Source organism: Enhydra lutris, unplaced genomic scaffold, assembly GCF_002288905.1.
Source record: "Enhydra lutris kenyoni isolate GAN:26980312 unplaced genomic scaffold, ASM228890v2 scaffoldscaffold31, whole genome shotgun sequence".
In the NCBI taxonomy this organism is placed as follows: Eukaryota; Metazoa; Chordata; class Mammalia; order Carnivora; family Mustelidae; genus Enhydra; species Enhydra lutris.
Genome location: NW_019154115.1, coordinates 11098200 through 11124717, shown reverse-complemented (window position 1 = coordinate 11124717; position 26518 = coordinate 11098200). Strand labels below are relative to the sequence as shown.

Below are 26518 nucleotides of genomic sequence, written 5' to 3'. Positions count from 1 at the left end.
ACCCTGTGTCCTAGACACACGTCATCCCTGGTTCACGACCAGCCTCCACCTGCTGTTTTTGTCTTGGGCAATTGGCGACTCTCAGCTCTGCCTCAAAGGCCTACCTGTGAAGCAGTGCCATACTGTCTGAGGTATACGAGAAGGGACTAAGTATTTCCATGAGAAAAATAGGGAGACTAGGATATTCAAGTTGCTTCTAATATAGGAAAATCCAGAATGAGACACTCAAAGATTGAAAGTTCTACCTGAGGAGTATGTATGATGACTGGGGATTTGAGGCTGGTGGTTGTCGCAGTTGTCCTATGCATTTGTGTGGATAACTTTTTTGGCTTTTCTTCATTTTCTAAGTATTTATTATTATTATTACGTATAATCGACTTTTTTATTCCTTTTAATTATATAAGTATCCAAATCTTACAAGACACATGAAAGAAGGTGACCAAAACACTTATTATTTTTAATACTTAATAAGAGATGTTCTTTTAAAAAATCCACACAAGAGCTGACAACATGACTTTGTGTCTTATCTGTAAACACACCATATAAAAAGCTGGCAGTTTTGACTTCAGGGGTCCCCTCCCAACCTTCACAATCTAGATAGGAAAAAACTTAAGCCCGGAGAGAACAAAAGTTTGGCTGGTCCAAACACAGAGGTAGACATTGAACTGAGGCCCGGGGGGTTACTCTACTGTCCCACACTGCTCTGCTTCTCATGAGAACTTTCTAGTCCACTAGACTCGGTGCTCAGGGCCCATCACTCTCAGAGAAACTCATTTCCTCTCCATCTAATCACACTGATGTGGCCAAGAAAGGCACTAGGAGGCCGAAGAACCAAAAAGGAATGGAGATGGATAGATGGATGGATGGATGGACGGACAGATGGACAGATGGAGAGACAGATGAAAAGAAATAAAAAATTTAGAAGGAAACGTTCCTTAATAACTACTCTGGTTAAATGGTGGAATTATAGATGGTTTTGTTTTCTTCTATATTATACACTATTATATTTTCCAAATTTCTTTGAAAAAAGTATATAATTTAAAAATTAAGAAATGTAGTATCAAACACAAAGAAATGACATTGATTGGCCCGAGATGGACAGTGTCTACTGTGGTTGACTTCTCAGCATCTGTTTCAACACAACTGATTGGTCTGAACCAGCCATAATCAATCCCATTCCCCTCGCCAGGGGACCCATCCAGGGTGGATTGGGAATGGGCCTGTGACCCAATCCTGGCCAATGAGACATAAGGAGAAGCCTAATAGAGGGCCTCTAAAAAGAAAACAGAGGTGAGTGGCCTCTCTTCTTCCTCCAGACACCATGATATTTTCAGGTGATGCCATGAGCCTGAGGCTGAAGGCTAGAACCAAGGGAAACTCAGACAAGGAAGATTAGAGCCTGGACGTGCCCTGGTAAGAACCCACCTACCCCTACACTTATCCCCACATGAGACAGATTTCCTTTCTGAGATGGCATCTCTGTTCCTTACAGCCCAGAGCAACCAAATGCATACAGTTTCCAAAACTCATATGCCAGGAATGGAACGTCCAACATAATAAACAAAAAATCACTTAAAAGCCTCCATCTCATACACAGAAGAAGGGAGTCACCTGGTCTCCTGAGCATTCCTACTAAGTCACTCCAGCAGTTCACGCTAGACCTCGCTGCACAATTACATCTGTACCTTAAACACTACCGTGAAGATATGCAGAAATGTTTCCATCCAAAATGGTAATGCTAGGAATTCTTCCAAAAGGCCTTATCACATTCACGGCAATGCTTCCTACTCCGCCATCTTGCATGCTACAAAAGGAGTATGGACAAAACAAACAAACATCCTTAAACGACTCACGTCTCTGATGTAGTTCATCTCTTCTTTCAGCTGGTTGGTGGACCACCCGTACACCACCATTTCCTTCTGCTCATTTGGATCTGATCTCCGCACCACGCCGTAGACGACACCCTGAGGAAGTTTCCTGGTGGGCTCCCCATTGCTTAGGTCAGGCTGCTTCAAGAAGGGAGAAGAGAGGAAAGAAGAATGACAGTTTAGGCCTCATGGGAGCAGCTGTGACAAAGGGTGCGCTGTGTATGCCATGCAGGCTGTGTGGGCAACCAAGGAGCCAGGCGGCAAGGAGAGGCTGTCAGAGACCCAGCCCACTCTCCCTTCTCCCGCTTGCACCTGGAGGAAGGGCATCTTTCTCAAATTTCTACTGAAGCCCTATCCACCCACCTAAGAGTCCATCTGCGGGCCCCACTGTCCCAGACAGGTGCCCTTCTCATTCTCATGAAGATGCCAGATGGACCTGTGTTGTCCCTCATGATAAGAGCAAGGGTCTGCACTCTCACACTCCCAGTATCCTGGTAATGCTTCCCCCCCACCCCACCCCATATCAGCTCCTTTGGATGCCTTCCACCTCAGACCTCATCGTTGAATATGTCCCTTGAAATGCATGAGGTTGAGATACTGGGGGAAGAATGTTGGCTGCCCTCTGGGCTATGACCATTCATGAAGTAGTTCTGAAAAGCCAGGGATAGAAGCAGCATAGCTTCTCTCCAGAAGAATCTTCCTGCACCTTAATTCCTTCACCCAAAGTTTTGATCCGTGTTGAAAGGCAAACACTCCTGGGAAGGGGTACCATGTCCTGACACACCTTTACAGAATGAAGGCTCAAGAAACCAGAAAAGAGGGCAGTTAAGATTTGTTCGGCTTCTACCATAAGCCAGATACGTCCCTTAGCACGTTGAATCTTTACGACTGCTCTGTGACAGAGCGATGGTCCTCTGCACTTGACAGCTGAGGAAACCCAAGTTCAGAGACGTTAAATAGCTTGCTTCCAGCCACACATCTAGATTCAAGGCCAACTTTCTTGACACCAAGTATGCTGCAGGCTTTGATAGGTGCAGGAGGACAGAGTAAGAGCCCCCATGAGGGAGAAGGAAGGGCAGGGCAAAACCAGGGACTGAGATGTCACAGACAAACCAACCTATGTCCAGTATTCCCTGGGGCTGACCCTGGTACCTTGACAATCACAGTACAGAAGCCTGAATTCCATAATGGCAACTCTGTTCTCCCACTAATTTTTTTTAAAGATTTTATTTACTTATTTACTTACTTACTTATTATTTATTTTTTTTTTTTTATTGAACATGAGCAGGGGGAAGGGTGGAGGGAGGAGAGATTCTCAGACTCTGTGCAGAGCTCGACTCAGGGCTCGATTCCACAGCCCTGAGATCACAACCTGAACCAAAATCAAAGGTCGGATGCTTAACCGACTGAGCCCCCCAGGTGCCCGTCCCACCAATCTTTAAACCACCTTTGCGTAAATTCCTTCCATGCACTCGCAAAATATTTTTGGCATACAAAACTGTAATTTACATTTTAAAAATCATTTATTTGTGGCAGAATAAAAACTTTATAATCCCATTCATTTAAAGTTTGTCAAAGAAAAGTCTAAAAAGACACATGACAAATTATTAATAGTAATAACCTCTAAGGAGGGGACAGTGGGGGGGGGTACTGGGTATCAGAATATCTTTCAATTCTTTCTTTATACCCGTTTGTATTGCTTATCTGTCTAGGTTGGGAGCTTTAAAAACAAAAACAAAACACCTAGAAAACAAAATATCCATTGCTTCTTACCCTTCTGTACATATTTGGCAAAAGATGGGATACGAGGGATTGTGACACTGAATTTGCTTCCAGAAAATGATTCCACTGGAGTCCATGGTGCAGGGGTCCCACAGGCACTACTGCAACTCTTGAAATCTGTACATAAATTTAGGTGAAGAGGCTGTTCCATGGCTCTTGGTGGAGTGACAAGCTGGGATTCCAGGCCCCGGTTTCCCAGACACAGAATTAGGAAGAGGAAAAGCTGTAAAGAAAATCCCGGCAGACCAGGCAACAAAAGCAGGCTCTTTCAGTCAGACTCCACCCAGTTCCTGAAAAACAAGCTGATGAGGACCGGGGGCCTCGGTGAAAGGCGTTTCTGGCTTTCAGGAAGACGCTCAGGTGGCCGCATCCAGAGGACTCTGCCCTCCCGCCCGGTGGAGGGACAGGGACCACCACCCGTGGAGGAAAACACACACAAGGTCACAACAAGGTCTGTGAAAGTGATGTCTCCAACAGTTACACAAATGCAAAGACATCGAAGATCTGTGAAGTGGAAAACAGTCATTTCTGGGTTCTTGGATTTTTTTTTTTTTTAAATGTATGTTTGTGTGTAGAAAATATCTAGAAGGATGGAATCCAGACTTTTAAAGCCAGTGGGCTCTGTTAAAACGGGATTTCACTTTTTTCCCGCTTATGCTTCTGTGGGTTAGATTTTTAACCAGAAAAAAAAAAGGTGGGGGGGACGTCATTTTTTAATGAATAACTTATATTTCAATTTTCAAAAAACTAAAACTAAAAAATTCTTACCAAGCCAGGGACTAAATAAAGAGCCCAGAGAAGGGCCCAGCCCAGGACTCTGCTCAGGAGCAGGGCCATCCTCATGGGACACTCCACATAGAGAGGGTTCCCAAGGCAGTGTGACAGGGAAACAGAGGGGAGGCTGATGAAGAGCGAGCAGGGGACAAGTATTTGTCTGTTTTATTGTGCAGCATCTTCTCTCATCCTCACAGTAACCCGACCACATAAATATTATTAGTTCTTCCAAGGTGGCGACATTCAAGTGCCTGAGGACATCTCCCCAAATCTAAGCTCTTCCCTTTGACCACGAAATCTTCAAATTAGCTAAGAGTCAGGAGTGAAACTGAATCTCACGTCTCCATGGGGCAGCTCAGACCTCAGGGACAGGGCAGCCGAGAGCCGCGGCCCCAGTCCTGTCAGGGCCACCAGGAAGAGGCAGGCTCAGCACAGGCAGGCTCCCGTCCAGCCTCCTGGGCTCCATCTTTCCCTCAGACCCTCACCCCCAACCTCCTTTCTGTCCTTTATCAGTCAGCCTCCTTCTTGTCACAGGGCACTACACGGGCCATTCCCTCTGTGTGCAGTGCCCATGGCTGGGCCTAAATGTCTCCCCCTCGAGGACGTCCTCACTCACCCTTCAGACTGGTTAGGTCTCTGCACCCTCATAACCACAACGGGGCATTAGTGTCATCATACCCAGAAGGCTTGTCTATTCGCTGGGCCTTGTGGTCTTCTTTTCTACTATAATCCCTGACACCTAACAGTGACAGACTCTTGGTGACTTTCTCAATAAATATTTGCTGAATGAAGAGGGCGCTTTAGAAGTTGGAAGAAATTCTGGGGACTTTTCCAGATGATGTCAATATGGCCCAGCCAGAGGGAACATCCTCTGCTTTTCTTAGAGGGAGGGACAGGGAACTGATTTTGCCCCGGTCATAAAATTCCTATCAGAGCAGTGGCAAAGGAGCCCGAGACTGGAATCGTTCTGACAAAATGTCTGCATGTTGTAGGACACGGAAAAAAGAAAAAATGGAAAAAAGAGCTGCCATGCCTAGCACTGTGTCTGTGGCTGCGTAGTTTTCCTCGCAGGTCCTTTAAAATATCTCCCTATAAGATAAATATTAGTTTTTTAGGCATGATAACAGCACTGGGATTGTATTAAGAGATAGCCTTTATCTTTCAGAGAAACATGCTTAAATATTTATGATATCTGGGATACGGGCAGAGGAAACGGATGAGAGTGCAGACAGGGCAGGACTGAGCCTGGGTTGAGAGCTCTGGGGCTGGGTGAAGGGTCAGTGATTCGGCACCCCATTCGGTCTCCTCCTGTATACGTTTGAAATTCTCTGTAATTAAAAGTTGTTTTTTGTTTTTTTTTTTAAACTTCTTTCTAATGTTGCTTGGTTGGTATTAAAGTATCAAATTCTTAAAAATATAGTTGGCCTATGAAAAGCCTCCCGGGCATGAGACAATACTAGGCAAAACTGCTTTGAAAACCAACGCCCTAACAAAGGCACAAAATGAAAAGAGAGTTGGCGCCAAAGACGGGAAAAACTACCATCTGACCGAAATGCATCCGTGACCCCCATGTGAGATGCAGCGTAATTAAAAACAGGCGGAATCAGAGAAACATACAGAGAATCTCTCAGTTAAACTGTTCCCTGGGATGTGCTCATAGCCGAAAATTTACCGATAGGCTCATCTACCAGAGATGAATGTACCGGAAAGTGCCTTCGAAAGGAGGAGAAACTACAGAAAAGTAACGCCACCTACGTTCCTACTGCAAGGGCTTTAGGGCTGCTGAAAGAGCCAGACCATATTTCCCAAACCCTAACTCCAAATAAAGGATTTCCCATGAGATAAGCTCCATAATTCAGGGACCAGAGCTGCCACATTCACCATTTTATTCCCAATACTTGACATAAAGAGATGCTTAATAAGTATGTTTCGAAAGAGGACAGAAGACAGAATATTGGAAATTGGGTCTATGCCAGAAGATCTGGAGCATCTGGTCATCCAAAACACTCATCTGTGCAAAGGAAGAAAATCCTTTGGTCAAGAAGTGTTCTCAGGGAAGAAATACCTTCAGACACACACAGTTTAACATAAATTCAAACCAATAGTGGTAGCCCGCCCCAGGCAGCCCCTAGCCCCAGAGGCCAGGATGGGCAGCTGGTCTCCTGTCCAGGCTGCCAATGCGACTTAGATGGACGATGACATGAACTAAATCACATGCAAACTGGAAGCCAAGTTACCTCCAAAACCTTTTGCTTTGACCCACTTCTTCCAGCCAGAGGGCAGCAGCTGACCCAGGGACGGCTGAGCGGAGCCAGGGGTGTCGTAGCTACCCACCTTGCAGGCAGAGGACGGCACTGTCAGAAATGTGCTCTGACCTGTCTGACCTGTGTGTCCATCCTAGCAAATGAGGAGGGGCCTCTGGGTGGCTCAGTTGTCAGGTGTCTGCCTTTGGCTCAGGTCATGATCCCAGGGTCCTGGGATTGAGCCCCGCATCGGGCTCTCTGCTCGGCGGGAAGCCTTCTCCCTCTCCCACTCCTCCTGCTTCTGTTTCCCCTCTCACTGTGTCTCTGTGTCAAATAAATAAATAAAATCTTGAAAAAAAAAAAAATTAGGAGTCCCCGGTCATGACTCACAGTTGACATTGTTTCGTCTCCTTGTGACAAAAATGAACACGACAGCCACCCTGAGAGGCCTTCCCACAGCCTGGGAGGCAAATAGGGAGGGGAGAGACAGCCCAGTCTCCTCAAAGAAATGGCTATCTCCGGCTTATTAAGGTATTTGTTATTTCTGAGAATCTCACAGACCGAAGAGACCATTTTATATAAAATAGTAAACTCATGCTTGGACAAAGACCGATCATTTTTTATGCTTAAAAAGAAGGAGTAGAATAACTCGTAGCCAACCAGAAATACCAAAGGGAGTGTAGTTCTAATAATAGTCTCCTGATAGGAGGTAACTTTTTAAAGCTATCACCTTTCAGCTACTACGCAGACAACAGCTAGTTAGGCCCAACAACCCCAGGGAAAAGAAAAGACTATCTGGAGGGCAAAATCAGGAACTACTTGGCTGGAACTCAGTCCTGTAGTATTCACGTCAGGTAACCTTGATTGATAAAATACAAATATCCTCCACAGACCTTCCCTGATAAGAGAAGGTGTGAGGGTCAACGTTCCCATGGCAACACGGCCAAGGCACAGACCCAAGTTGGAGCTGCGAATCCAGAGTACCAGCTGCGTGGCCTTGTGCAAGTTACTCACTGTACAGAGCTTCAGCGTCCTGAACAGGACGAATGGGGAGAAAACCACCCACCTCAGAGGGTCGTTCTGGAAATACACAGCATAATATATGTAAAACCCTGTGCATGCTGCTGGGGCTACCAGGAGACATTATTAGAGGTGGGGGCTTTCCATTTCTGAGTATCTGGGGTCCTGCTAGAGTCTATGCATTTGTCGGGAGGCTTCTGTCTGTCTGCCTCTCTCTTCTTGGGTCCTTTTGCTCTTTGCATCACAGCCATCAAACTGGCCGGGACAGTGAGATGTTCACCCCTCAACTAGCCTTGCTGCTCTTCCTAGGGCGAAATCACAATCTCAGGAGGTCAAAAAATGGAAAAGAGCTGTGTAGTCCAGTGCGTTTGTAAATGGTACCCCAGCCGTCCTTGGTGTCTGACAAGGCTGGGGCAAGGGGCAGCAGGTGGAGAGTGGAAAGGAGAGACTGCTGGAGCAGGTGGCACAGCCCTGGGCTTGCTGGAAACCACAGCCCCTAGGCTTTCCCTCTTTTACTGATGGACTTCCCTACATATTCAACTGAATACGGAGTTCGACAGCTAAAGAGATTTGGAAAAACGCTGCCTCCAGGCTAACACCTACATTTGCTAGAGAGGAAAGGGAGGGCCAGAGATGCCCTGTCTGGCCCGACCTCCATGGTGGCGGGTGAGGGAACCAGAACCAGGACTCAGGCTTCTTCCCATGCTCCAGGGGCTGCTATCTCTGAGAGGCACACGGAGTCCCGCACACCATCAGGGCAGTCCCAGCGCCAATCCGAATCGTGGCAGCACGCTCCCTCCCCTGGCAACAGCCATAGCTGTTGTATAAACAGTCACACCAAGGACGAGGACTCAGCACGCTTACTCATCTAGGGCTTTAAAGGGAAAGAGGACTGTAAAGCAAGGGTTTGCTCCTTTGAAACATACTGGGCTATGAAAGTTCTCGACTTTGCATACATACATACACATGTACTTGCTCTTCCTCACTGGAGTTCTTAAGGATCTAAAGAGAGACCATTTCTGTAAAAACACAGGTCACTAACAGACACCTACAGTGGTGCAATGTTAACAGCTACTGAAAATATCATCTGCTTTGGAGTGCCTGGGTGGCCCAGTGGATTAACTGTCTGCCTTCAGCTCAGGTCATGATCTCAGGGTCCTGGGATCAAGCCCCACATCAGGCTCTTTGCTCACCAGGGAGCCTTCTCTTTCTGCTTCTGCCTGCTGCTCCCCACCCCCCCGGCTTGTGTTCTGTGAAATAAACAAAATCTTAAAAAAAAAAAAAAAAAAAAGACAGTATCATCTGCCTCAAATTACTTTGTTGCTTTGCACAAGACTTCACCATCCCACAGACTCAATCAGCAGAGCTCAAGTCGGGCTCACTAAAATTCAAGTATGCAGTGAGACCCTGATTTAGCTGATAAATCTGTAATAGCTGGTGTGAGTTCTCTTGCTGCTCTGTGTGTCCAAGAATGCACTACATACAGGTTCGCATAGGAATGGATAAATACATTCACGAAATTCTTTGGAAATGATGGGGGTTAATTTCACCATTATGTACACCAATTTGAATTTTAATGTTCAACAATTTTATAAACATTCTAGTCCATATTTATCAACTCCTCAGTATGAAATGTGTACCCACAAACTAAGAACATTTCCTCTCCCATGTTTTTAACAATTTTTAATATATAAACAAAAGCCCACAGCTAAACTACTTGAGTTGTTACTATTTTTTTTTAAGAGTTTATTTATTTATTTGACAGGCAGAGATTACAAGTAGGCAGAGAGGAAGGCAGAGAGAGAGAGGAGGAAGCAGGCTCCCTGCAGAGCAGAGAGCCCGATGCGGGGCTCAATCCCAGGACCCGGGGATCATGACCCGAGCCGAAGGCAGAGGCTTTAACCCACTGAGCCACCCAGTCGCCTTCAGATAACATTCTCAAAGAAACTTGTTGTGGGCTGAACTGTGTCCTACAAAAAAGAGATATGTTGGAGTCCTAACCTCTGTTACCTCCAAATTTGACCTTATTTGGAGAGAGGGCAAATTAGAATGAGGTCATTTGAGAGAGCCCTAATCCAGTATAATGGGTACTGTCATAAAAAGGAGAAAATTTGGATACACACAAACATACTGGGAGAACATCACGCAAAGACTAGGGTGAGGCAGCCACACACCAAAGACTTCCAGAGCCACCAGCAACTGGAAGAAGCAAGGTGGGATTCTTTTATAGCCTTCAGAGAGAGCATGGCCTTGCTGACTGACTCCTTGACCCCAGACTTCTAACCTCCAAAACTGCAAGCCAATACATTTCTGTTGGGTAAGCCATGCAGTTTGTGGTACTCTGCAATGGCAGCCCTAAGAAACTTAAAACAAAACAAACATATAGATTTAAATATCTATATCTATATATATCTCAAAAGTCATTCTTGAAGCATCTGCTATGCGCAAAGCAGGGAGCCGGGCTCTGGGAGACAAAATAAAAAGACATCACCCATTGCAAATGGCTCTGAGGGAAATACCTACGAATAACAAATGCAAGAAAACATACTTTCTCACTGGTCATTGGGCAATGGGCATGAGAGATGCCTCTGGAGGCTCACACAGAGAGCATAGGGTTGGAACATTTCCTAAATGCCATTACCTACATTCCATTCCAAACTGTCATGCAGCCTAAACCTTTCTGGATATGTCTGTTCCTATAAAGGATCCAGATACATATTTTTAAATACCAAAATAATGGTAATGCACTGATGAGATATCTGTATTCTTAAAATACCCCACGTAGAGGACTTGGCAAACTGGCCCGGCCACCAGCAGGACAGGTCAGGAGGGCAGAACTGACGGGTAGGGTGAGCATCTCCCCAGAGAGGCTGGCTCCCAGCCAGGAAAGAAGGAGCTCTGGGAGGTAAAGTCTGCAGAGCGAGGAAGCAAGGACTGAGAACATGGGCTGAGGGATGCTCAGATTTACAGAGAAGGACATAAGGACATCAAACAAAGATGCCATGGACACAGCCCAAGAGGAAGATGCGGGACAGGCAGTTTCCAGAAGGGGAGTAACTTCCAGAGGGCCTAAGGGAGAAGAGCAAAAAAGTGTCACTGTGCTTGGCATTCCAAGGGCTGAGACTGGTCCTGATTCACTGCCTCTCTAAGCAATATCACAGGCCACTTTGGTGGGTCTTTTCATACAGGAAGCTCCTTACTCTTTGCACCCAAGCATTACTATGCTTCCTTTAAAGAGAAGGAAACTGAGTAGCAGAGAAACTGTTTCAGAGCTCATCTGGGGCCTGCAAAAGGCAGTCATGGGACAGTGGGTACCTTCTAGAAGAGGACTAAAAGTAGCAGGCAGGAACAGGAAGCCTCCCCCACACACCCCTGGAACTGGGACTCCAGAAAAAGACGTCTCTGAGGTGACTGCCTCCAGGATTCTCCAAACACTCTGTCATGAAGCTGGGCAAAATCCGCCAGGCACTACAGCCCTCCCTGGTAAGGGCTTCCTCTGTAGTGATTTTGGCCCAACGGGCAGGGGCATGTGTGTGTGGCCAGCTGCCCCCATGGAATCCCAGGGGCTTGAAACACAGTAAACATCACCCACGATGGTGTCAGAGAATAAGGCCCCGGCCTGCCCTCCTTCAGCTGCAGCTCAAACAGGATCCCAGATAATGTCCCACAGGTTCTGCCTCATCGGATGCCAGTCAGGCCTTTCCCGTCTCCCCACTTCCCCATCCGTGCCAACTTCGAACCCCAGCCTTTGCACGTCCCTGGCCCCTCCCAGAAACCCAAGTTGTCCCACAGGGGGGCTGTCTGGAGTTCTTGGCGCCCTGCAGTTTTGTGGGCCACCACATCCCAGGGAGGGACAAGCATGGTGGAGGCGAATCCCGTGTCACTTTCAGGGCCTCCTTGCCCGTGCCTGACCCCTGACCCCAGTGACTCAAACACTGGCTGGGACATGGTGGCAAAGTCACTCAGGACAGCCTCACAGCCACCACCAGTACCTTCTGGTGCAACCGCCACCCAAGGACTTCAGTCCTGGGGAAAGAGCCAGCCCCACCCTCGTCCTCCACTCTACCCCGATTCTTTCACAGTGAGTCACCAACGCATCACAGAAGGGTGCATGGCTGCACCCCAGGTCCACCCAGCAGGGGGAGAGGCCTCCTGGTGCAAGCTCTGCCCCGACAGCTCCTCCCTGCTGCTCCTCTCAGCCCTGGTGGGGGGGAATGTTATGCGGGGGGGGGGGGGGGGGGGCCTCTGGCTTTTTTCTGGTTTACATAGGAAGGCTTGTAATAATATTTGGATTAAAAAATTAAAAGAGGGTCCTATCACTTTGAAAAGTTAGAAAAGCAGAGTTTCAGACTAAATGGGCAAATCGAAGTATAGGACTTGGCTACCAACTCCCGCTTGGTATGGAACACATGCCTGCTTTCCTTGGGAATACCGGGTTCCTCTCAGCGGCACCTCACAGCGGCAGAGACCATTCACAGACATCTGCCCAGGCACGCAGTCTGGGTCTGACTCCGACACACCAGACTCCCCACTTCCCCTGTCAGGCTGGTGGGGCTAGCCATTATGGCCTTGTCCTTCACACCCTCCAGCCTGGGCCACTTCCTCAACAAGTGCTCCTTCTCATTCCTCATGTGTTAAGCAGTCCATGAGGCCCTGCACACAGCTCAGGTCCAGTTCCCTAAAAGGGACAGAAAAGGTGGCAGAGAGGGCAGAAGGGACATCCCTCCCCCCCCAGTGGCAGAGCACCCCCCCCCCCACCTAGTCAACAACATGTGTCTGGCTGGGTGATTCTGGGGATGAGCTTTTACCCCCAAACTTTTCTTTGGAGAATATTCAAAGCTACACACAGGCTGAGAAAATAGTTCAAAGTACCATTATCACAAGTAAGAAAAGTTAACAGTTATTCAGTAATATCGAATACGTGGTTCAGATTCAAAACCGTGTAATTATCCCAATATGACTTCAACTGATTTTTTTTTGATCCCGGATCTAACCAAGGTTCACTCATTATATTTGACATTAACTCTCTTTAGTCTCCTTTTGGCCAGCTGTTTTTGCAGAATGTCCTACATGTGGGCTTTCTTTGTTTCCTTATTTTTCGATGTAGCTGAACAAGTCTGGCATGAGTATCTCATAGGGGATACCGTCCACTCCTTGACTACGTCACGGCGGAAGCCCACCGATCAGGCTGCCTCCTTCCTGGGAAAGCTAGATGGGAGCTTTGGCTGAAATGCTGGCTACCAGATGGCACCATTTTGCCTACGGAGCCAGGAGGTAACCTATGAGGGGATATTCTGGGAGCATGTGAAAATACTGTCCCACAGCCACCCCCACCAGCTAGCCTTGGCATCCACTGGTGAACTGACCCGTGGGTTACTAAAGAGAGATTCTCCAAATTTATCAGCCGAAGTTCTATAAAACAGCTTGCCCTTTTTAAATCTCTGATGATTATTATACACTCATGAATCTTTTTTTAAATTATGCAATGTGTCCGAACATATTCCTGTCATTACTTTTTGATATTCACATTATTCCAATTTTGCCAGTGCAGTGCGACCCCCTTCAAACTGGCTTCTGGGTCCTTTGCTATGACCCCCGCTGTGTGAGTGTCCACCTTGTTCTCCGGCATGGGATGTCACAGGCTCGCTCTGGACTCACCTTGCTCCCACCTGGAGCCATTTTTTGGGACTCATTCTTTCTCTTTAAGCAGATAAGTTATGTCACTTACTCACAGCCTGGTTCTAGTCCTAACCTCATTCTCCCTGCCTGCTTCCTCCTTCCCCTGTCACTCATCATTTGAATTAGTACAAAGAGCTCTGTCCTTAGTAGAAAATGGGAAGAAGAAGGGCACAAGAGAAGGAGGGGAGAGACAAAGACCAACAGTAAATTTAAGGATTTTATCAACCATGTACCACTCAAAGAGGAGCTTCCTTTTTTACAGGGGGCTGCACTCGTGGTCACCTCCATAGGAAGGCTTGTCACTGTCTCATGATTCTACTTATAAAACTTCTATGACCGTGTATCATTTTATTGTTTTATGCTTACACAAAATATATATACAGGAAAAATTACCACCTACCCCCCAACGCACTTGTCCCCTTCACTTGCTTTGTCTCCAACAGCACTCATTACCCTCCAAATTCTATAAAATATGATTTTTTAGGGGCACTTAGGTGGCTCAGTCAGTTAAGCGTCTGCCTTCAACTCTGGTCACGCTCCCACAGTCTTGGGATCGAGCCCCATATTGGGCTCCTTGCTTAGCAGGGAGCAAGAAGCTTTTCCCTCTGCCTCTGCCCTTCCCCCGCTTGTGCTTTCTCTCACTCTGTCAAATAAATAAAATCTTTTCTAAAAAATAAATTAAAATATGATTATTTAATTCTCCTTCTCCCCCTGACTAGGAGGTAAGTTCCGTGAGTGACAGGCACTTCTTGCTCACTGCTCTGTTCGCTACTGTACCGTAGGTACGGTGTAGCAACAGCACACTCCGCTCATACACATAGTGCCTGGAATCCGGGAGGTGTCCCGTAACCATCTGCGAATGAGAAAAATGGCCTGCCTGGGACAAGAGGCCTAGAGATGAGAGGCGCCTGGGTGGCTCAGTGGGTTAAAGCCTCTGCCTTCAGCTCAGGTCATGATCCCAGGGGTCCTGGGATTGAGTCCCACATCGGGCTCTCTGCCTGGCAGGGAGCCTGCTTCCCCCTCTCTCTCTGCCTGCCTCTCTGCCTACTTGTGATCTCTGTCTGTCAAATGAATAAATAAAATCTTTAAAAAAAAAAAAAAAAAGAGGCCTAAAGGCAAGCGGCACCTCCTACGAAGCCTTTGGGCCTCTGCTTCGGTGTCACCCCCGGCAGTCAGCTGTTCCATTCCCCGTGTTCCCAGAGCCCTCCTTGCCCTTCCGGATCCAAACACTTGAACTAGCACGTCTACACTGCTCATTGGTCTGTCTCACCTGAAGAACTTCGAGCTCCTCTAAGACAAGGACAAGGTCAGACTTATCTTCACAGCCCAGTGCTTAGCACAGAAATCTCTGCTGACCTCCTCTGCCCTCCAGCCAAGTGCCCTTGCCCCGTGCCCAGGCTGCCCGCCGGGCCCAGCCTCTCCCAGCGGCCTTCGCTGTGAGCCGGGCTTCCGCCTCCAGCTGCTGAGAAAGGCTCGGCTGCGGGCAGCTCACAAAGGGCCCTTTGACTCCACGGGACTGGGCTTTTTCAGGACAAACTCGTTCCCTGCCACGGCACCCGTCACCAAGCCCAGCGTCCCGACAGCTTCGAGGCCTCCCAGAGCCAGCGTTCACCAAGAAACAAGAGCAGGGGCAGGAGGCTGGCAGGGCCAGTCAGGCAGGGCGGGATGACGTCTGGGAAGATGGAAGATGGGGTGGCAAGGTCGAGAGGGCCTTTTCATCAGCAGAGTCGCTGACATTCAGACTCTGTGAATAGCCTGGATGGAGGGCGGGCGGGGGCCAGGGTTAAAATAAAAGGAGTGCAAAGATGAGAACTTGTCAGAGCTTTGCCTCAGAGACAGCTTACTTGTTCTTTTCTTTCAGTCTTCTTTTCACCGGGCTCTGAGGCCGGACTCTCGGGGGGGACGGTCAGCCGCAGTCTGCAGACATTCGCCTAAGAGAGACGCAGAGGAGAAGCCAGTTATGAACCTGCCTTTGAGGCAGAAATTGCTGAGTGACCTTGTGCTTCCCAGAGCCTGTTCCCCTTGCTGAGCAAGGAGGTGATGTCACCAACCCCACAGGAGAACCTGAGTCTAAGACCAGCCTTTGCCTGGCCCATATGGGGCACTCACCACCCTGATCCTCAAAACAAGGACATTACCAAGTAATTTCATTGCATTCAAACATTTTTTTAAAGATTTTATTTATTTATTTGACAGGTGGAGACATTGCGAGAGAGAGGACACAAGCAGGTGGAGTGGAGAGGGAGAAGCAGGCTTCCCGCTGAGCAGGGAGCCCCATGCAGTACTCAATCCCAGGACTTTGGTTCATGACCTGAGCTGAAGGCAGACACCTAATGACTGAGCCATCAAGGTTCCCCTCAAACATTTTTTTTTTGAAAGGCTCAGGTTCCGTAACAACACGTACAGAATGGTCATAGGTCACATGCAAAGGTCAAAACACGCACCGGGTGTCTGGGCTGTAAAGGTGCTTTCTCCGGGGCTCCTGTCAGATCCTTCTCCAACAGACATAAATATGCCTAAGCACAAAGTTTTTAAAAGTCCGTACCCTCGTGTTCATAGCAGCATTAGGCACAACAGCCCAAAGGTGGAAACAACACCAACGTCCATCAGTGGCTGAACGGATAAATAAACCGTGGTATCTACGTAGAATGGAATGTTATCTGGCCTTAAAAAGGAAGGAAATTCTCACACACTGTAACATGGATGAATCTTAAGGACATTATGGTTCATGAAAGAAGCCAATCATACAAAGACCAATATCGTAGGACTCCACATATCTGAGCTACCTCAAATAGTCAAATGCACGGGGACAGAGAGCAGGATGGTAATTGCTACGGGTTGGGGACACAGAGGAATGGAGAGTTATTATTCAACGCATATGGAGTTTCAGTCTGAGAAGATACAAACGTTCTGCAGATGAATGGTGGCGATGTCTGCCCAACAAGACTGTACTTAATGCCGCGTATTAAGTACGCAGGATCAGGCCACTGAAAAAGCCCAAAAAGGGTCCCAGCAGCATGCAGAGTACCCAGCCCACAACCATGTGGGCCTGGCTCATGGGAGTGCTGCTTGTCCCTGTTATAGACCGCATTGTGTCCCCCCAAAATTCCTGTGTTGGAGCCTTACCTCCAGTAACTCAGAATGTGACCCTACTCGGAAACAGGCTCTTTACAGAGGTTATCCAGTTGAAATGAGGTCATTAGGGGTGGCCTAATTCAAAATGACTAATATCCTTATAAAAAGGGGAATCTGAAGAAAGACACACATGTAGGAAGACCACCACCACGGGAACATGCTAGAGAGAGAAGCCTGGAACGGCTCCCTCCCATACAGCCCTCAAAGGAGCCAACCCTGTCAACACCTTGATTTTCGACTTCCAGCTCCAAAACTATGGGATAATAGATGTCTGTTTGAGCCCCGTGGTTGGCAGTACTTCTTACAGCAGCACTCGCAGATTAATAGAGCCCCAACCGTGTTTGCAGGGTCTCGGGTCTGCACGGGTCCAGAGGGAGGCCTCTGAGCAGAACTACCCTGCAGGCTAGACACCCAGAATGGGATGGGACTGTGAGGATCTTTGCCAGCCTAGAAAGGAACCCCCACATGCACCCATGTACCTGGCAGGGGGATGCTGAGACTAAGGATAGCATTTTCCATCTGCAGGTAAGAGCGCCCACGTGGGACATGTGTTAGCACTTCCATATACACTGTCACCTCCCTTCAAGACATCCCATTTTGCTCCCCGGTGTCGCCAACTTCCTGATGATGAACTGCATCTTCCCATAGAACTCCTATCTAAGAGATCCGGGGTTGCCCTCAGAGATGGCAACAGAATTCCCTTTCCTTTACACTGGCCTCCTTCCCTCTGAACCTCTTCTCCTCTGGATTTAAAAACCCTAGCTCCTTCAACTAAATGACTTGGTTTCATAATTATTCTCCATCCTCACTCTCCGCTGGGCAAGCTGCATCCCCCAGGGACCCCAAAGCGCTCACCGCCCCTGATGTGGCCAACTTTGCACTGAACCCTTCGAAACTCACTGCTAGTCTTGTTGGCCAGGGACAAACCACCCATTCCAGCCAGGAGGCAGTTCTCTTCACTGACAGCCAAGAGCACAGACGGGGAATTAGGTTTCCTCCAGGGGAAGGCAAACCCCTGACTTGGGGCCACCTGGACTGGTCGAAATGAGCTGGCATTTGCACAAACACCAAAGTGGGACTCACAGCAGGTAGGCAACCCAAGTCTGTGACGGTCAATAATCTTCTGTGATAGGCTGATCTAATCCACAGCACCGTTTTGCAGAGAAAAGGAAGTGCTCTCCTCCTGCACCCCACTCCAGACGCACACGTGTGTACACATACACATGGGTTAATACACGCACACGCTTGCACAAGTGCCCACACCTACAGGTATCAATGCCTCCTGGCTGGGCTGGCTATCTATGGGCAAGCTCTTCAATCTCTTTGAATCTCAAGTGTAAATGCAGATAAAAGGAAAATTGCTACATAGGAAGCCTCTATTGGTATGAGATATTTGTATTATTATCTAGATGCAACCATCATCCTGTAAGTTCCAAAAAGAAACAGTCTCATTTGGCTTTACGGTTCTGTCTTTCATGAAACAACGATTTGGTCATGGATCTACTGTAAGTGATACCTTTTTGGAGGGTGATTGGTCCCTAATGTAACTTTCAGAATAAAGACTGAAGAGGGCACAAAGCCCAGAAGGGACTCCACTGGTCCAATCACCCAAAAGTGTACTGTTTCCCTCCCCTGTGTGAGACAATTCTTGATCTGTCCACCCAGAACCCTGCTATACCTCAGCATACTTCCCACAGCACTCAACACTGAGTCAGGTGTACCCTGGGGGATGACAAAGCCCTACAAGAAATAGAACCTATTTCCCTTAAGCCATCAGTTTTCCCTGGTGAGAGATAATGAACGAACCTAAAAGGAACCTGTAAAATCACACATTTGACTTCAAAGCTATCTGGCAATGGTAGTGGGTTCTTGAGGTCAGAGCCAGCCCCTGTGTTCAATGTTTACTCTTGTCCTTAGAGGTGCTGTAAGGCACGGGCTACACGTGGGGCCAGCACTCTCTCATCAGTACTGACCCGCTGACGGACGGACTGCACAGACACAGTGGAAACCCAGCATGGAAGAAAATCAAACGCCTTCCTAAGATGGTCAAATGTGTTGTCATGTGGGAAAAAAAAAAAAGGAAATTACAGGGAAAATGTGAATAATCATCCCATTTTTGTTTTTTAAATACACTCTGATAATTTGCATAGATTTATGGAAAAAAAAAAATCTTGAAGGAAACACAACCAATGGATGGTGGTGATGGTTGTCCCTGTAAAGTGGGATTCCCACATTGAGTCCAACTCTTCCAAGTAGGTGTAAATTTTTTAATTAAAAATAATAGCAGTGATAGCAATAATAAAGATTGAGAGACACTGTATCTAGAAAAGAGAGAGACAGATCAAGCTTTCCTAGATCCACAGGAGTGCCTCATGAGCATCAAAGAGAACCACCCAGAGGTCTAGAAAATATCCTGAATTCCTCAACAGAAGCACTAAGTAACCTTTGAAGGAACTCACTAGGTTGACCTGGTGTAGTTTACCTCCCTTTATTCATTCACTTTCAGGCAATCTCCTCATGGGAAAATTCCCCCCTGAGTAAGATCAACGTAGGGTTGCTTATCTCCCTTAGCATTTTATGATGCTGATCTTTATGGTTTCCTTAAACTCTGATATATGATCCCCAGAGCAGCCGAGGCTGGGCAGTACCTGAGAAGGGCAGGGTCCTTTATTCCCAGGACTCCCACAGTAGCTGGCTCAGCCCTATGTTCTGAACAATGCGAAGAACTAAATCTTTCTTACCCTGAACACCACAGCTACTGGATTAGTTGTCCCTACAAGCAATGGTCTGTTGCGGTGAATCAAAAGCAGGAAGGTGGACTCAGTATATTTCATCATTAGGTTATGGAACACCCACTTCTTATAAAATACTATTAAGGGCAATGAGAGTACCAAGATGAAAAAGAAACAGCCATGTTCCCAAGAGCTCAGCATCCAAAAACACACCCAAACAAGGCACATAGGAACACTTAACATTACCAGTAAAGGTCCTGAGAGGCAGGGGAACCTGGTGGTTAAGGCTTGGTGGAATTGCACTTCCTTACAAAGGAGTAGGAATATAAAAGGAACAACGGTCTTAATCGGAGGTGGGAGTATATCAAAAGCTCCTAGAGAGGACATCTGAGCTGGGTATAGAAAGACAGGAAGGACTTTGTGGTTCATTGAGGTTTGGAGAATCCATCATCACAAAAGCAAACAACTATGAGGCAAGGCATTCGCTCCAGGCCAAAGGCACAGATGTGAGAATGTTCTGAGAACATTAAGCGGGTCTCCAAGCTACACTAGAGTGGGGAAGGAAAACAGATAGGTAAGGGCCAAACTCTAACAAGCTAAAAAAAAGGCCTGATGGAGAAGCAAGGTCTCTAGTAGAAGACAATCAGGAGTCATTCACCTCTTTGCAGGAAGGGACTAACACTCAAATCTGAGTTAAGTGATCCAACAGCAGTTACTGGGTGCCTCCTATTACAGTCCATGCATTGCAACATGGATGGAAGGGGGGGCTGGGAAATAGGGAAGAGATCACGCAAGCTTTATGCTTAATTGCTTTTGTCACCCTTTGGGCTTAGTATAGTATCAACACATAATAGGCACTTACTCAGTAAATTACATGTCAGTAGGTGTTTCTTTTTTAGGTTGAAGTAAAACGCCGTAAGGCGAATATATCTGAAACTCCCCAGAGCGCCTTCTACTTTCTTCAAACCAAACCCCCCTGGGAGGGACATCAAGGGAGACACAGATACTATTCAAGCCTCCTCCACAAGAATCACACAACCAAGCCCTTGTCTGCAACTCAGGGCACCCGGGAGCTAGGCAGGTCCTCTGGGGCCCTGTTTCTGCCCACCCTCACTGTGGAGGCAGAAGGCTGGTCTCCATTGACAGGAGAAACTGGGGAGCCACATACCATCATGCTCTCAGCTTCACCAGATGGGCTCACCCAAGAGAAAAGTATCATCAAATAAAAAGGGGTGGAGAAGATGACCCAGGGAGGGGGAGGGAATGCTCATGAGTTGTCAGAGATGTATTTCCCTAAGGAAATTAGCCACATGCATTTCCATTTCTCTAAGGCCTGGTCCACTCGGTGACGGTGGCTTCCTGCCCAGTTCCACCTAACAACAGGAGGTGCAGTTTCTGTGTTGTGGCTTGGAACACAAGCACCACACTCTGCTCGGCCCAACTATAAGGCCTCTGGACTATGTGGGTCAGACTGTGTGGAGCAAGTTACGCCCCTTGGAGTTGACCTCTTCGCTCCGCTGTGGTCCTGAACGTGCAGGCCTGGTCCACTCCATCAGAGTGGGGCAGATCTTATCTGTAAAGGGCCAGATAGGAAATATTTAGGTTTTGCAGGCCACTGGAAAAGCCATTCTTATCTCAGAGGCATACAAAACAAGCCAAGAGGGCCAAATATGGCCCAGGCGGCATGAGCTGATCTACAGCCTTGGACTCTTTGTAGGTGGTATAAGGGGTTCTCGAGCCCCTCTTTCCTGTGTTGGGATGGACTCTGGACAAAATTCATAAATATAAGGACAGTGATCTCTCCTGCCTGTCCTCACTGGCTCACTTCTGTACAGGCACACAATGTGCCCAGGAATGCCAACATGCAGAGAGAATACGCAGGTCAGTGAATGCGCAGAAATACCAGTGTGACCTGGAGTGTTAGGAAACCCCCTCCCCACTCTGCACCCACCTCCACCTTGACCTTCCACAAAGGCAACGCAACCTTCCAGAGCACTGTCCCAGGAATGTCTGTATTTCCAAGAAAGCTCTAAGAAGACAGCAATGATTCAAGAAGTAGTTCCTATTCTTGGCTGCACATCAGAATCACCTGGGGAGCTTCCTGAAAAAGCCAGGTATTACTCTCCACTTTCAGAGGTTCCTGTTTAAACTGTCTGGGGTGGGGCCTGGGCACAGATATTTTAAGCTTCTCAGTGATTCTATGTATAACCAGGGTTGAGAACCACGGACTTAACCAAAGGAATGAGACGTCAACTTGTGCAACAGGATGGAGCAACTATTTGGAGACCTTCCCAGAACTGTCAAACTCTTCAGCTGGACCAGCACTCCCGACCGTCTGTCACCTGCTTCCTGCCCAGGTGGGCCAGAGGTGACAGGCTGGCTTCGTCCCAAGTTTCTCTTCCTTGTTTCTTGTTTGCTGATTCAGCGTGAGTTGTGGCCCCTGTAGGACCCCAGTGACTCCCTTCTCTTTTTAAGCACCAATTACACCAGGCTTGGGGAGGGAGGGTCCCTAACCCCTCTCCTCGGTAGTTAATCACAGATGATGTAAACAATAACCGGGTGTACAGGCCTCAAGGGAAACACAGAAAAGGCGAATTCAGACAGGCTCCCTGGAGGAGGGGACCCCTCCTCAAAGAAGCATGAAAGAGGCGAGGAACAGCATGGGAAGCTTGGGGGATGGCAAGCAATGTGGATTATCTGGGAAACGTGTGGGAGGGGGGACAAGGAAGGCAAAGGCCAGATCAGAAAGGCCTGGATGCTCGAGTATGGAATTTGGACTTGTTGCTGGTAGGACCAAGGAGGGCTCCTGAAGTGGGGTCATCCGCTGACTGGGAGTTGCATTTTAGAAAGGGCACTCTGGCCTTAAAGTACATATAAGAGTCAGCAATAGGACTGAAATTTAGGAAATAATCACTCAGCGACAGCAAGACAGAGGGAAATAGCCCCGTGTCCCTCTTCTGTGTGCTGGAGAACATCAGAACTGTTTCGGCCGGGGTGGCCAGCCACCGGAAGCTCGAAGACCATGACACAGGTAATGGCCAAAAGTATTTCAGATGGAAGCTTTTCAAATGGTCTCTGGTTCGTTAGTCCTGGATCCACAACTCCTTGAGCACAACTAGACCATTTTTGAGATGGCTGGCCTGAAAGGCTTTTCCAAGTGATCAGAAGCTTGGGCATCTGGGGTTCTTGCTAAGGTATGGGTGCTCAGGACAGGTGATGTGTGACACAGACCACGTATGCAGCCCTCTCACAGGACACTGAAGACATGGAAGGGTCCAGAATCCCACTCCATACCCTCTGCAGAAGCACCACGGGTTCACCATCTTGAGGAAATCAAGTATCCTAAGAGCCCCCCAAGACACAACGTCTGTTCATCCTTCCTCTGACACAACAAGTTGGGTGAACCAAAGCACAGAGGTTGGGACATTTTCTTCTGAACCTACAACTGTCACACTTAAGTGAAAGAGGCTTTTTGGCTAAGGCCTGAGGATGCCACAGTTCCAAAACTTTGCAACTTGGCCTGTCAAGGGCTGAGTCCAGGGGACCCTGCTGAGGAGCCTGCCTGTTTTCTGGGGGCAGTGTGCCCCCTGCCCACCCACTCCTGGTGGGTGCCGCCACTAGCTTCCTTCCACCAGACACTGAGGCCCCAGAGTGCCACGTCCCTTCCTCGGAGCCCACAGATACAGAGGTTATGCACACAGATGTTTCTGTGAAAAAGAAGTAAATACCTCTGTGACCTGTTCACTGGCCAGCTGAAGAAAATTCTTTATTCTGAGCCAATCAGATAGAAATGTGTCCTAGGATAGTGTGTGTTAGCTAAGGAGGGAGAACCAGCAGGCCAGCTGGGTTTGGACAGAAGACACCTTTGCCAAACAGAAAGATCAGCAAGACCGTCCTATCGTGTGGCCTTTTTTGGGTTTGCTTCTGTTTTGTTTTTCTTTTTATGAACCACTGGGGGGTCACGACCCATCACACCAGCCAACAATCTCTCATTATCAAGACGGCCTGGTGCTGGAGGAAACCCTTGGCAGATCTCGGTCTCTCACCGCCGCAGCTGAACAGCTTCACCAAAAGCATTTGACTGCACGAAGCAACACGTGCCTTCCCTGCTCGACACATACAACCCGGCCACACAGCGGACCTTTCATTTCAAAGGCTCATTCGGTGGGATTAAGGTTCGTTTGCAAAACTCCCTTCAAAATCGAGAAGTGATGTCGGTGTTTTTGTAAACGTCTTCCCGGCACTCTCGAAGGGCATCGTGCTGTCTGTGGTTATTCTCCAGCCAATCTATCTTCCTGCCGTTGCCATAGATAAAACTATTTTTAGTGCACAACTGGTTTGAAGGTAGATTTTTTTTTTTTTCACAACCCTTGCTGGTTGGCTTCCATAAATGCCTCTTTGCTTATCAGCTGTGACAGAAATTACTTTCCCACCAGTTTTTTTTTTTCCTTTGAGAGATGATTTCAGATAAGAAGGAAATACAAGCTGTCGGTGGCAGCCATGGGACAGGGGATAACCTGTGATAGTCTGGTCCGGCTACACCACCCTGGCTGGCTGACTCAGAAAACTCCCTGCTCAGTGTCAGCTGTCACCACCATCTCTAGCTGGCTTGACTATCTGGACCAACACAGCCTGGTTCTCCCACAGTCCCTAATTTGGTAAGCTCTTTGGATAAAAACAGAAATGCTATGATGGTGGCTAGCATGTTCTTGTTCAAGACCATCACTTGTCCAACATCCAAGAGGAAAGGTAGGATGACACAGAGTTTACTGACAAACTACTTTCGACGTCAGGAACAATTTTCATGATTAGTTGGTCTACAATTTTATTTTCAAGGTATCCCATTCTTGTTTCACCAAAAACATAAGTGTTTGCAAATTCAATATGCCATTATGATACAGTGTATGCCAAGACTTACATTAAAATGAGTAACATTTCCTCCTTTCAGTATCCCAATACCAGTCATCCCACGAACTCCTATTCACCTTGTAAGACCAAACTCAAATGGCTCCTGAAGAGAGAGGTCTTCCTCAGTTGCTTTGGGAAGAACCCTTCCTTTTATCTTCACCCAACGCTGTTAACACTGTACCCCACTGTAACAACCATCACTTTGTACGATGGTAGTCTGTGATAAGGACTGCCTCCACGGGTAGAGTGGATCCCAATGCCTAGCCCTGTATCCTCCAGGATATCTATAAATGTTTAAAAAAAAAAATCAATCAACGGATCACATCTTCCCACCATGCCCCCCCCACACACACACATACACATTGCCAGGACCTGTGGTATTTGTAGATCACAAGCAGAGGTAATCTTAAAGGGAATCCTAGAACCTTTAGATATCTTCTTTCCTGAACAAGTGTGCCAGTACTTGTATGCTCATAACAGCCCCACATGGTCTGACTTAGGTCCCTGACCCCTCTAGCCCAAAGTATTTTGGTTGTCTTAATCAAAAGGCAAAGCTTTCTCAACAGTCTGTCCACTGTGCCACTTACAACTAAAGAAATACTTGACAGTAAACATTTGAGAAAAACAATCTTCACAAAGGTTATCTAGTGTGCTAGTCCCATCTGCAGTGCACCCCCCCCCACCCCCAATCTAGCCGCCCATTTCTGGAAGGGCCCTTGACACTTTCATGCAGTCTGGTCCCACATATGTCTCTGTCCAGGCTCAGGGCTGGCTTTTTAATGACTTCATTCTTTCTCAATCTCAACTGTGTTCCAACTGAGCAGGATTTCCATAGAAAAAAGGCCAGTGCCTGTCTTGGAGTAAGGCTGGAACTGTGGTTGGAAACCCACTTGGACCTGATGGGGATGTTGCTTTACAAAGCTAATAACCAGAGGAACAGAGTTCTGTCAGTCCTACATGTCTGCACACACAGACACACACACACACACAACACCCCTCAGAATCCATCACTTGGCCCACACCCAAGAGTAACACAATGACCTTCTTCTAGAGATAAAGAAAGCACAGAAGGTAACCGCTAGTCCCTCGTCTGAAGTATGGAAACGCATATAGGCACGTGTGCAAGACTAGAAGTTGGGGGTGCCAAAGGGGGTCCTGACTTGGACTTAAGCATCTGTTTAGCTAAAACTTGGGGAACATAAGAGAAGTCTCATCCACAGAAAAGAGGCACCAAGTGATAAATATCATGAGTACTGTGAGAAAGGGATGAACTAAGCAGCCACAAGGCCAGCCCCTGGCAGGGCGCTTTGAGGCCTGATCTTGGAAGAGATACAGAACCAGACAGGTGCAACCTGCATGAGCCTAGCATCATTTCACAGAGCATCTGGAGAGGTAAGAAAAAATGCAACCAAGATGAGGGAGAAACAGAGCGCTTCTAAAGTGCAGCCTTCCTGGAGACAGGGCCCCTGACTCCCTGGGCTACCTCCGCTGCCCCTGTGCTGGTATTCAAATCAGAACGAAGAAAGCGGTTTGCAGAAACCCGAGTCCCATACCACTGGGCTCCTGGGGAACCCACTGCTGATCTCGCTGTTGTAAGGTGAAGCCCACACCTTAGCTAAGCTCACTCCAGAATCGGTGTTATTCTATCACCAGTGGGGACAAGTGACCTTTTGTTCAATCGCCGAAAGGAGGCAAGGTTGGGTGTTGAAGACATTCATTCCCTTTGAGCCTCAAGTAAGGAATTGCAGAAATGTTTCCCCCTTGTTTTTTAAACTCGTGCCACCAATTAACATGGCCTAAGAGAGGAGACAGGAAGGAAAGGAAATTTCTGGGAATTCCAGAAAGTCCCTTAAGCCCCACGAGCCGGTGGCTGGCCGTCCAGAGGATCACAGCCGGAGCTGGGACGGGATGGGAGAGTTGAGTCCAGAGTGGTGGGGGTGCGGGTCAAGGCTGGGGGTGAGGGGCGGGGGGAACAGGGAACTGTCTCCCGCGCGTCCCCATCGCCTGACCCGGCTAGGGTCCTGGCCGGGTCGGGGAAATGGGACGGCGGCGGCAGTCGCTCCTGGCTACTCACCCTCCTGCTGGGCGCCCCGGGTGCCCTGGCGCCGCCGCCCGAGAGCAGGGTGACGGTGGACGTGGAGCGCAGCATCCCGCAGCAGCGGCCGGCGGCTGGCCCAGAGCGGCGCTGCCCCCGGCAGAATAAGCGCGCGGAGCCCGCCCTGCGCGGGGGCGGTGCAGGCTGGGACCGAGGGGGCGGTGCGGGCCGGTAGCAGCTCCGGCTGCGGCGGGGCGGGGCGGGGCCGGGGGAGGGGCCCCAGCGCGCTCGCCAGACCCGTCCTGCTGCATTCTCCCCCCCCACCCCCCCGCGCAGACCCGG

General features: G+C 48.2%; 1 protein-coding gene across 4 annotated transcripts in view; it reads right to left on the bottom strand.

Moving 5' to 3' along the window:
- Window positions 1–26310, bottom strand: part of LOC111153175 (myocardial zonula adherens protein) — an 89041-nt gene extending 62731 nt beyond the window's left edge. For 3 of the 4 annotated variants that reach the window (XM_022512004.1, XM_022512006.1, XM_022512007.1), the window contains exons 1-3: window positions 26216–26310; window positions 15211–15297; window positions 1854–2009 (exon numbers count right to left, since the gene is read on the bottom strand). In XM_022512004.1, coding sequence (XP_022367712.1) covers window positions 1854–2009; window positions 15211–15297; window positions 26216–26290 — 318 coding nt within the window. In that variant the 5' untranslated portion in view covers window positions 26291–26310. The remainder of the gene's footprint in view (window positions 1–1853; window positions 2010–15210; window positions 15298–26215) is intronic. The other variant, XM_022512005.1, reaches the window with a different exon arrangement.
- Between the last annotated feature and the right edge of the window lie 208 nt (window positions 26311–26518).